This window comes from Patiria miniata, unplaced genomic scaffold (genome assembly GCF_015706575.1).
Source record: "Patiria miniata isolate m_02_andy unplaced genomic scaffold, ASM1570657v1 HiC_scaffold_18, whole genome shotgun sequence".
In the NCBI taxonomy this organism is placed as follows: Eukaryota; Metazoa; Echinodermata; class Asteroidea; order Valvatida; family Asterinidae; genus Patiria; species Patiria miniata.
The window spans coordinates 15,656,954-15,669,638 of NW_024037056.1; the positions used below are offsets into that span (position 1 = coordinate 15,656,954).

At 38.8% G+C, this 12,685-nt stretch overlaps 1 protein-coding gene across 1 annotated transcript; it reads left to right on the plus strand.

Moving 5' to 3' along the window:
• Window positions 1-64: 64 nt before the first annotated feature.
• LOC119724855 (MFS-type transporter SLC18B1-like) lies at window positions 65-12,644 on the plus strand. The gene is made up of 14 exons (XM_038196131.1): window positions 65-204; window positions 2,317-2,659; window positions 3,713-3,808; window positions 5,480-5,553; window positions 6,066-6,213; window positions 6,989-7,057; window positions 7,270-7,357; window positions 8,001-8,137; window positions 8,734-8,832; window positions 8,985-9,076; window positions 9,852-9,947; window positions 10,555-10,629; window positions 11,325-11,468; window positions 12,236-12,644. Exons 2-14 carry the CDS (start codon window positions 2,321-2,323, stop codon window positions 12,324-12,326), a joined length of 1,548 nt encoding a protein of 515 aa, XP_038052059.1. The 5' UTR covers window positions 65-204; window positions 2,317-2,320; the 3' UTR covers window positions 12,327-12,644.
• Window positions 12,645-12,685: the final 41 nt, after the last annotated feature.

Genomic DNA, 12,685 nt, shown 5'->3' on the forward strand with positions numbered 1-12,685 from the left:
GAGAAGCGGTCAGCCGTAGCCAAGTAATTCTTGGACACAGCCTCACAGCCTCATAAAAATTAACGGGATTAGCACCACGTGGTGGCGTCCTTTTGCGTTATCTTACCATCGATTGTGCAACATTCGTTCATGTTGATCGCTTACCGGTGTTCTTCATTTTCGCCAGTCATAACACATGTAGGAACAGACATTTATACACGTGAGGTAAGCTGTTGTAATTGGTTTAAAACTAATAACACTTATTAAAAAATAACACTCTTGGAAAAAATATTGCTACCTGACGCCACTTCTGCAATTGTCAATGATTGTGTACAAAATAGAGGCCCGTTAATGGTTAACCTCAGCGTTAACATCCAGAAGTGGACTTTGCTGAGTACCTGCGTAGATATGGATGTAGGCCTAGATGTAGAGAGTCAAGAACATTTTCTAAGTTAGTAAGCCCTAGGGGACGAGGGCCTATTTGATTTCGAGTATTTCTTAACAAAATTGGAAGTGTTTCTTAGTCCAAGATTCATGTTTTAATTTTATCATCATTTTGGCAATGAAGTATGAACAATGAACACGATGAATTACCTTCATTGAGATGGATATATCTATGATTATGAAGTTAAAAGTGGCGTCAGACAATGTCAGATTGCAACATTTTTCCATACTTTGTTTATATTTGCTATACATGCATAGTAAGAAGTATGAGTATTCTTTTCATTTTGCTGAAAGAAAACTTTTTTTTTTTGTGATCCCTGGAACGAACTTTAAGACAGTGTTTGTGTTCAAAATGCTGTTACTTAAAAAGTACATGAGTGATCGAAATGAAGTTTAATAGTAAAGAAAGCTTATGAATTGGGCTTTCGTATCCTAGATTTTGAAAGTGGCACAGGCATGACAGGCAAAAATTGGTCCTGCCATTTGGGATGTGTTTATTTTTACTAGCCCTTCACTTACATGACACATGCTAGGAAAATCGACTGGCACATGAAATCAACCAATCAAGTGTGTCGAAAAAACATCAGCCAAAGAATGTTGCAACCTGACACTACTTCAACAGTTGTGTACAAAGTCTATGGAGCGTCAACACAATTTGCTAAGTTTTTCCTGACAAAATTTGAAATGTTTCTCAATCCCCGATTCATGTCTTATCAATTCTGCAAGAATGACCGGAAGGATTCCATATACGGACGTCACTTGACACACTGTGTACAAACCCAATGAGACTGGTCTGAAAAATTCTAAATGTTTTCTCACAAAATGCTTCAATATTTTCCCTGTTAAATTTCACTTTTTAGGACATATTATCGCGTTCTGCTGGAAATACTAGTGGCGTACGTATATGGAATTCCTCCCGAATGACCTTCATTGTGAAGATATATGAGGCAAAAAGCAGCATCAGGTTGCACCATTCTTTCCAAAACATCAGGTTCCCAGTCTCTTTTTTTACACTTTTGCAATTCCATAGTCAGGCCACTAGACTACTGAATTTCTGAAGGGCCGATCTTTCTAAGAAAAAGTTGGACATTTGCCATCTGCCAGTCTAGAAGAAGCATTGACGCTAGGATCATCCTAGCTAGTGCCAGTAGTTTAAAGGGAAAATACAACATTGCAAACATCAAAAAATAAAACAACCAAATCATTTTGAAATACCTTGCTGGACTGTTAGTGAATGACAGTGTAAAGCATCCTGTAAAATCATGGCACCTGGTATACTGTCATTTTCAAGAAAAGTGGTATTTTTGTATCAATTTCCAACGCTGATCGGCCGATCAGCGTTGGAAAAAACTGCCTTTTTTTCAAATACTGGCCCCAGTTGACCATCGCACTAGTTTGCAATTGATTACACACCTATGAACAGGTACAAGCCAGCTAGACTGGTTCCCTGACCTTACAATTCCCCAATGTATGTAAACTGCTCTGTTTCTTCTTAAATGGATTTAGGGAACCAGACTACAGGAAAATGATTGTTTTTCTTGGTTTTTATAGCATTTTCGAACCCAAAACCTCAAAAAAGTCAGTGTAACTATATTTGCTCTAAACTTCCAACCCCCCAATTCCATCCATTTCTGAAAATTACAGCAAAAGCAAATGATGTATATTCCCTTTAAGGCTTCAAATTGATCGCTTGGCTTCACTCTCAGGTTAAATTCTCGATAACTCTCATAAAAATCTCCCCCCCCCCACCCTTTCCATTATTTTCTTAAGGTCTTTTCGGAGAACAAGCTGTTGGCAAATAACCAAACGGTGACTTTCATGACTTGGACTTGGAGAATTGGACGTAGTGTTTCATGAAAATAACTCTTCAAATTCTCTCTTTGCATTATTCAGAGCTATGGACGAAACCAGCCAAGACAGGATCACGCCCACAACATGCATTATTCATGCTACTGAAGACCAAACCAACCAATCAGGAGAGGATGATGCCAAAGCCCCGCCTACTTCAGCTGTCAATGACACTGATCACCACCAATCAGAAGTGGTTGTGCAGGTTGCCCCGCCCACTTCATCCATAAACAAAGATGCTGAGGGTGGAGCAGAGAGCTCGACCACACCCACAACAGGCTTCTCGAAGTTCACAACGCACCAAAAAGTGACCTTTCTGAGCGTTGTCCTGGCAACCATCGCCGATGTCACAGCTTTCGCCCTCATGACACCATTTTTTCCAATCGAGGTAAATAATTTCATTTCTGTGAAAGTTTCTAGATTTTGAAATGGAAAAATTGAAACTTGGATTTTTTTCCTTTGTCGTTCAATGCCATAGACGGATCCATTAAAGCTGAATCCCCTATGCTTGTGGTCAACAACAACGATTTTTTTTCTTAAGCCAGTGCAGGAATTTTGTTTCTTAAGGCCGAGTAAAAAAGGAAAATAGTTTATCGTCTGGGCTTTTTTTAAAGGGAATATATACAACATTTGCTTTCGCTGTAATTTTCAGATATGGATGGATTTGGGAGCTTAGTTTTTATAGCAAATATTGTTACACTGACTTGTTTGAAGTTTTGGTTTCTTACCCGTAAGATGCTGGGAAAAACAAGATAAACAATCGTGTTCTTGTAGTCTGGTTCCCCGACCCCACTTAGGATGAAACAGAGCAATTTATAGACGTCGGGGAATTGTAAGGTCAGGGAATCAGTCTAGCTGGCTTGTACCCGTTCACAGGTGTGTAGTCGATTGCAAAGGAAATGGGGACTAACTTAATATAATATATTGGGTGCAGTATTTGAAACAAAATCAGTTTATTTTCCAACGCTGGTCGGCTGCCTAGCATTGGAAATTGATACAAAAATACCACTTTTTTTTTTTAAATGTCAGTACACCAGATGCCATGATTTTACAGGATGCATTAGACTGTCATTCACTAACAGCCCAGTAGGGTATTTCGTGATAATTTGGTAGTTAAGTTTTTTTTTGATATTTGAAAATGTTGTATATTCCCTTTAACCAAGATGGCAGATTAATCCTACCATTGTTTTTACTCTTTTTCTGATACAAAATTGTGTTCAAATGAGCCCTAACCCTTTCTACATAGCTACAATTTTGTTGTAAATTAATAAGAAGACAATATATTGAACAAATATTTGAAAAATATATGGCAAATGTATGAATTTAAAAAAAGAAGAGGCAGTCGGAAAAAAAGGAAGCGGGCGGGGTTAAAAAAATGGTTCATGTTTTTTTACTTGACCTTATTCCCAACTTTGCAGTTTGTATCTTATTCTCTTTTCAGGCCGAAGCACGGGGAATGTCCGCAATCACCGTTGGTTTCACCTTCAGCATTTTCTCCTTTACAAGTTTCGTGTTTTCTCCGATTTTTGGTAAAATTGTAAGTTTGCCCACATTTCTTCAAGCCTTTCAGCAGTCTTTGCCCCTACCCCAAAAAAAAATACACTTTTGGTGAAACTCGTAAAATTACATTGTAGGCAAATTAATACTCCAAGACACATGAATTGACTAATAAAGAACCAAAAATCAGAAACAGCTGGCTGGTTATAGTTAGATGAATTTACAGTTTTGTTTTATGGGGTCCATGAATGAATTTTTCTCAGGAAAATATTTTGTGCCGCTTTCTACTCCTCTTACATGTAAATGTATGAAAACTATTTTGACATCCGTGTTTTGGTTAATTTTATTGAAATGTGCACTTTTTCCATGCTTTTCCAGACAACTGAGGGCGCTATTGATGTGATGTCATTTCAGGAAGACACTGTTCAGCTTAGGGTTTTTCTATTCATATTGTGAACCAAAAATTTGCTCATTGAAAACATCTGCGAAAAATTGTTTGTTCACCGGTTTACTGTAAGCCGGAAACAACAACGAATCACCAAAGGGCATAAAATTTACAACTGAAAAAATCTCCAAAGTTTTGGCATCTGTTGGTGCTGTAATAGCTGTAAGCCCAAAAAAAAAATAAGTTGGTCTCTGGTCAGCGCGCGTCGATTTTAACCATGCATGTCAATCTTTTTTTTTTTCAAAATGTTCCGCAGTAGCCCCAACAGTGCCCTCTATTGCCGCACCTCCTCAAATTTTTTTACCAAAGAGCACCAAGGAATGGGAAATTGCACCAAGGCAAATGATCGAAAGCACCAAGGCAAATTATGGAGGACACCAATGTACATGAGGACACCAAAAAAGCAAAATAGTACCCCACCTTGTCTGTACAATCCAAGCTTGAAGAAAAAAAGAAAAAAAAGCCGCGTCCCCGCGTCAATTCCGGAACTTTGGTCTGACCTGAGACCGAATATTTTTTTTTTTTTGGCCTAAGCTTAACCCTAAAAGGGCCGGGGGGGGGGGGGAATCCGCCCCCCTCAACATTTTCCGTGATAGCCTCTAAAAAAATTTTTTCGCGACCCGAGCTGTTATGACTTTTTAGCCTCGAGCTTTGCGCATCTTTTGATACCAAAAACATAAAAATCGGACCACGGGTTGCCGCGTAGCGAAAAATTTTCCGGCGCTACGCGCCGTGAAAACTGAATTTTCGCATATACGTCATGTACACAGAGCAGAATTGCCATTCGTACATATGAATAATTAATTAGCCATAATTCCAAAACCCTTTGACCTATAGTCATGAAATTTCTTGGGTATGTCAAGGAAGAGTTGCTCTATGCATGTATCGAGTTTCAAAATTTTTCGTCACTCGATGGCCGAGATCTTAGGGGGGGGGGCCGAATCCGCCCCCCCCCCCCGGCTGAGAGATGGTCAAAATAACCCGGCCCCTTTAGGGTTAAAACACCCGAAGGCACCAAAATACCCTTGAAAATGGCAAAACAAAAATTGAAAAAAAGGTTTTATGGGCACCAAATGTGCATTTTCAAGGATTGCATTTAAAAAATTACATTACATGGGCCCTTTAAAAAAAGGCCAATGTGAATTGAACAATAGTCCTACGTAGTTCCAGTAAACTTTGTTAGTCCAGCATCTGGAGTGATATTTCAGAAGTCACAGTTCGAATCCCACTCGAGTCAATTTTTATTGACTTTTTTTTCTCTTCCAGCTACCGGTCGTTGGAGCACGTTTCATGTTCCTTGCAGGGTCCTTTGTCTCTGGTGGAGGCTGTATCTTATTTGGGTATTTCTGTCACATTTTGACCTTATTTTTGAAAAAAAATCTTTAAATATAAATCTGGAAAACCTTATGATAAAATAGTAAATGCTCTGGTTTTTTACTTCATTTTGTCACAGTCACCCTAATGTAAAAAACAAAATCAGTAATTTGTGCTATGTAGGTTTAACTCAAACGAAGACTGCATGAATGTAGGTCCTTTGTTATAATTTGGGTTTCGTTTAAACGTTTTCGGAAAATTTGTAAAGGAATTTAGAATTGTTTTCGTTTAAACGTTTAAACGTGTTTAGAAACGTCACATCCTTAATTTGTGCAATAAAAGTCACGTGGCAATCTCTCAATTTGTTAACACCTTGTGGTAACTGTTTCAATGAAAATTTCCAAAAACAAAGCAAGCCCACCACTCAAGAGGTAGTCTTGAGTTGAATAAACATGTAATTGAATATATTGCATTGTCAGACCATTTTCCCAGTGTCATTTATGTTTGTATGTCGTTTTTCTTCTTCTTAAATGTAAAGGTTTGTTGATGAGATGCCGACAGGATTATGGTTTACATTTTTCTGTCTTCTGCTTCGTGCCGTGACGGGCATTGCTGCTGCGGCGGGTATGACTGCGTCGTCGGCAATCATTGCGTATACATTCCCTGACAATGTCGGCTTGGCTTCGGTAAGGATTGGTCAAGAGTTACAGTCGCAAATCAATCACAAGTCAATGACAAGTCCATCACAAGTCCATCACAAGTCAATCACAAGTCAATCGTAAGTCAATTGCAAGTCCATCACAAGTCAATCACAAGTCAATCACAAGTCAATCACAAGTCAATCACAAGTCCACCACAAGTCCATCACAAGTCAATCATAAGTCAATCACAAGTCAATAACAAGTCCATCACAAGTCCACCACAAGTCCACCACAAGTCCATCAGAAATCCATCACAAGTCAATCGTAAGTCAATTACAAGTCCATCACAAGTCAATCACAAGTCAATCACAAGTCAATCAAAAGTCCATCACAAGTCCATCACAAGTCAATCACAAGTCCATCACTAGTCCATCACAAGTCCACCACAAGTCCATCAGAAATCCATCACAAGTCAATCGTAAGTCAATAACAAGTCCATCACAAGTCAATCACAAGTCAATCACAAGTCCATCACAAGTCCATCACAAGTCAATCACAAGTCAATCGTTAGTCATGGCAATTGCAAGTCGATTACAAGTCGATTACAAGTCAAATCACAGGTCAAATCACAGGTCAAATCACTAACCCTAAGCCAAATCACTAGTCAGTTACAAAGTCAATCACTGGCCGGTTATAAGTCAATCGCAAGCCAAATGTTACGTCAAATCATAAGTCAGTCACAAGTCAATCAGATTTGAGTTGGTATTTTGGTCTATTACCTGTGGGGAATAATATTTTCAAATTTTCATTTCGTTTTTAGAGTGTGAATGAAATGGTGGCAGGAGTGGGATCCATGATAGGACCGGCCATCGGGGGAGTACTGTACTCGGTGAGTATAACGTGTCAAAGATCAAGAGCTAAATGGGATAGGTCACATGCAAGTTTAGATTCCAACTTCAGCTACCAATAATTTAAGTACCAAATGTAATTGCAGTATTAAAGTACTAACTCCAGGTTCCGACCTTTGGTGCTATCTTTAGTTATAAACTGAACATATAGGTACTAAATTCAGGTCCCAATGTTTTCGTTTGTATTTTTTAGGCTGGTGGTTTCAAACTTCCATTTATAGTCCTTGGAGCAGTTGATTTAGCCTTCTGTGGAGTCAACTATTTTCTGATGCCTGATCATGGTAAGTAAGGCCAGAAAGAAAAAGTCTCCGGTTTCTGGTATGGAGCTTGCCCAAAAAGTGGTGCGGTGACGCGGCTTTTTTTTTTTTTTTTTTTTACCTGATTTTTTTCCTTCAAATGTCGGCTGATGACTGCAAATGGTGCCCGACTAAACTTAGTGCAAATATATGGGAGTCCAGAGAGGCCACATAAAGCTTATTCTCGACCATAACCCAATCTAAAAACACGTTAAAATTGCGCAGCAGCAGGATTCCAGTCAAACCAGTGAGTTTGGCGGTTTTGAGACATCATCTTTCATTGGAAAAAAAATTTTCATTTTGCCGACGCGCATGGCTACGACGACGCGCGCATACCAGAAACCGGAGACTTTTTTGGGGGGGCCTAAGGAGATGTTTTTTACACTTCACCAAATTTCAGGTGATTCTTTCAAGTTATACCGTTTGTTCATTGCAGTGTGGCGTCCGAAAAAAATAGACTTTCTATTTGAATCGCTACTTTTCTATGAAAGGTTTCCTGTGAGATGTGGATCATCAAAAAATAGTGCCTAGGATAAGATTATTAACAGATAAGTTAATTTAAACAAAATTATGGATTAAGAACATACCACTGAATTCCTAGCTCGAAATCTGTTTTTGTTTTTCCCAGGTACCAAAGATGATAAGATGGGCTCATTACTTCAGCTGCTGAGGATTCCCGCAATCTGGGTGACGATGATTTGTATTCTTCAGGGGTCTGTGGCCATGGGGTTCCTGGATCCTACACTTTCACCTCACCTTACTGAAGTAGGCTTTTCTTTGTCACCAACATTTATTTAAACCTTTTCCAGGTCCTCAAATAAATTGAGATACATTGAGTTGGCACAGAAGACAGTTGTGGTGGCGTCATGTTTGTGTCACCTAAACAAAGTATAACCGAAGACCCATATGTTATGTTTTGAAAAAAATGTATAACTTACAATACCGGCGTCTTATATGGCACCTATCTAACAATTATTAGGTCCTCAAGGCACAGGTAATTATGTCTATTTTTAAAGACAGGTAAATGAAGTTTATGAGAAATGTGAGAGCCATTATGTAGCACCTTTATAACGGTTTACAAGGTGCTGCGGCGCATATTGCAGCCACTGCCAGAAACACCGGGGCAAACCCCTTCTCTTAGCGATAAGTGTTACTGGGTTCTTTAAGCCACTGCCAGAAACACAGGAGCCAACCCTTTCTCTTGGCGATAAGTGTTACTGGGTTCTTTAACATGCATTACACAACACACAGGATCACGGGATTTCTATCATTCTGAAATTCCGGACTCTATTCAAACATGTGATTGCTGAAAATTTGTTGCATTATTGAATTGGAATAATGTTTTTTTTAATCCCTTACAGCTGGGTTTGAATATTAACGATATTGGCTTTGTGTTTCTTGGATTTTCTGCGTCGTATGCCATCTCGTCTGTCATTTTTGGATATCTTGCAGACAAGACGGTAAGTTGAAAAACAAGTAAAATTTAGAGTCCCATCACAAAACTTGTCAATTTCCCCACTCCAGTCAATTTCTTCGTTCAACTTTTCTAAAACGATGTGGTAATTTTTCTTTTCCCTTTCCTAATTCCTTCTTTTTCTCCCATCCTTTGCAGAAAGCTACACGCATCATGCTTGTGCTGGGTTCTTTCGGGGGTTGCATTGCATTTCTTTTTCTTGGGCCTTCACCGTACCTCAATCTGCCATTGTAAGTATCATTGAATGGACTTCTTAGCTTGTGATTGACGTTTGGTGACTTCTGATTGCCTTGTGACGACTTGTGATGGCTTGTGATGGCTTCTGGTTGACTTGTGATGACTTGTGATGGCTTGTGATGCCTTATGATGGCTTTTGAGTGACTTGTGATGACTTGTGATGGCTTGTGATGGCTTGTGATGACTTCTGATTGACTTGTGATGGCTTGTGATGTCTTGTGATGTCTAGTGATTGATTGCTTGTGATTGCTTGCGATGGTTTGTGATCGACTTCTGATATTTGTGATTGACTTGTGATGGCATGTTGGGACTTGTGATGACTTGTAATGACTTTCTGATTACTTGTAACAACTTGTGTAGGCTTGTGTTGACTTCTGAGTGACTTTTGATGGCTTTATGATGCTTCTGATTGACTTTTTATGGCTTGTGATTGCTTGTGATTGTTTGTGATCGACTTATGATATTTGTGATCGACTTGTGATGGCGTGTGGACATTGTGTGATGACTTGTAATGACTTTCTGATGGCTCGTGATTGACTTGTGATTGACTTGTGATGACTTGTTATTGACTTGTGGTGACTTTTGATGACTTTTGATGACTTTTGATGACTTGTGATTGACTTGAGATGACTTGTGATGGCCGGTTTAGAAACAAACAGAATTTTTAGAATACGATTTCGAACACCCCCTAGGGAGTTAGGGCTCAATATGTTTTAGTTTGTATTGTTCGTTACTAATGTCAACCTTTTTTATGGTTTCTGCCTACAGCACCAAACCCATTGTACTGTCATCATTATTGGTCGGTTGCATAACCTTTGCTCTACTCATCATGCCGTCATTCTTAGATATGCTGAACTCGGCTCTGTAAGTATTTTCATGAAAATTATTCAGGTGGTTCAAGGTTCAAATCCTGTCAATGCAGGAAATATAGTTGTAGATGCAGGGGCAATTTTTTTGGTCATAAGAATTGCTAAGTATTCAAAACGTGGCTCACTGGTCCTTTTTTTACTGGGTGGTACACTTGACCGGCAGTACAAACGTTGCAGGTTCGAATCCGAGGTTCAAAAGTGACATTTTTTTGTGTTCCTGCTACCTCTGTGGGTGCAGTGACCTATTTTTCATCATTTTCGTCATCTGTTAAACATGGTTCCAAGTCCCCCTTTTGTAGGTAGGATGCTTGACCAGCAGTACAAATCTTCCAGGTTCGAATCCTGTTACTGTGTGGAATTTGGCTGTGGGTACATTGACCATTTACAAAACGTACATGTGTTTGACTTTTTGTCACCATTGTGTGTTTAATACTGTCAAAATTAAGTTTCAGTACAACAGATGAGAGTATGTTACACACCAAAACCTGGCGGTCATAGGTTCAAATCCTATCCCCGATAGTGAACCCACCATCAGCATATTGTGGGTTCGAGTCCTGTTTGTCTTTGAGTGATAGTCTTGATAATTACCCTTTCCCCTCTAGGTGGTACGGTGTGCCAAATGACTTGGGGCTGAACAGCATGATTTCTGGTTTATGGACAGGAGTTTTTTCTCTTGGGTAAGTGCCAGATAACTTGTGGTCCTTTTGTACATGAAGCACATTGTATTACATTGTATTACAGTGTAAAGCATAATGTTACACTGTATAGGATAATGTCACATTGGATGGCATTACATTGTATAGAGCATTGTATTATATTGTATAGTGTTGTATTACATTGTATAGCATTGTATTACATTGTAAAGCATTGTCTTACATTGTATAGCATTGTATTACATTGTATATCATTGTATTACATTGTATAGCATTATATTACATCCTATAGCATTGTTTAGCATCTATTTTCATTTTTGTCCTTTTTTTTCATTGGCTGTTTTGGCAACCAGCCGAAACAGCCTTTGTTTTCGTTAAGATTTTTTTGTTTTATTCTTTATATTTATTTTTCAGTCAAAGGCCCATCATAGCATTTGTACATGTTTTTTTTTGTCCCCGGCACTTTGGGCACTAAAGTCAATCCGATTGCCTTTATACTTGGCACACACTTAGACCAGCAGCTAAAGTTGTGTGCCGAACATTGACATCATCGTGACGTCATCATGAGTCACTATTTATTATAAACAGAACTACACATCCTTCCTTATGGAACTTATACTTTAACTTTACATGTGACACGTCACAAAAAAATTACCGAAACAGCCCTGTGTTTGTCCACAAACATAAATCTAGTTTTAAATCTTTTTTTCTCATTACAGCTCGATGCTGGGGCCTATCATAGGTGGTACACTCAAGCAGGGTTTTGGGTTCGCGGATGCCACAACTGTTCTCGCCGGCAGCTGTATCTTTACCATGCTCGTCATTAGTCTGTTTGGGGTCTGGGAATACCAATGCGGAAAGGGGTGAGTCTCCAAAACAGGTCTTCTAGAAATCAAAAATGATTTCAAATGCAACATTTCTATACTCTTTGCTAACCCCACAAGTGTAGGCAAGTGTATTTGCTTCTTTGGATTATTTTCTTTCTTTTTGTCAAGTAAGATTTGAGGCTTTGCATGGTGGAGATACTAAATAATGAAAGGTTTGCGGAAACACCATGTGCGAAAAATTTCTCAACTAAGAGAATGGTTCTGAAAAGAACCAGAGGTGCAAACTTGACGTTCTGGTCAGTATGCTCTGACCGTCTTCAGGAGAGTGCCTAAACTCTAAGAAAGTAAACACTTAAGTAGCAAAAGCGAAATCGATGAAGTGTGAAGTTGAATCCTGTGTGGATGCCAAGTAGCTGGGATCCTAGAGCAAGCTTACTGCCCACTGAAGTGGAACAGTAGGGTTGCAGTCTCAGTAGAGGGAGGACCTAGGGTATAGGGGATTTTCTAACACTAATTTTTCCATCAAGACATTTTTGGGTTAAAGTCGTAAACTCCGTTACGTAAATAGTGTTGATTTTCTTCTCTTTATTGCAGTTTACCAGCAGATCTCTGTATTAAAGAAAACTTTATTTAAATCTAAAATTTATTTAAACCGTAAAAGTGTCAGGGCCCTACATTTGAAATCTTTCTAATTCCCTGTGCGATTTAGCCTCCTTATTTGGTTTGGATTTTTATTTTTGTGGCAGGGGGGATGGGGTTATTTTTGAATTTAATTAATATTATTTGTTATTTTTTCGTTTCAGGAAGCGCGTTCCAGCCTCAAGACTTGCATCCTTACAAACTAATTCCATTGATGAGGAACGCAGACCGCTGTTAGATGGCGTCAACACTTAAATGGATATATTTCGGACAAGATTCAACGGCAGGTATTCATTTAGGGTTTTCGTCTATGGTGACATATTAAGAGAGTGAAATATTTGCTTTTGAAAAAGTTGAAGATGATTTCTACAAAAGCATAATTAATATCAGTACATGTACAGTAGTTAATGCAGCTTAGAACATTTTTGTATAAAAAGTAATTTCTGGGGAAAAAAGTGGGAGTAAATTGTATTAAACACATCATAGTTTAGGCCAAAAAAAAAAAGATCGGTCTCTGGTCAGACCAAAGTTCCGGAATTGATGCGGCGACACAGCTTTTTTTTTTTCCCTCAAGCTTGGATTGTACAGACAAGGTGGGGTACTATTTTGCTTTT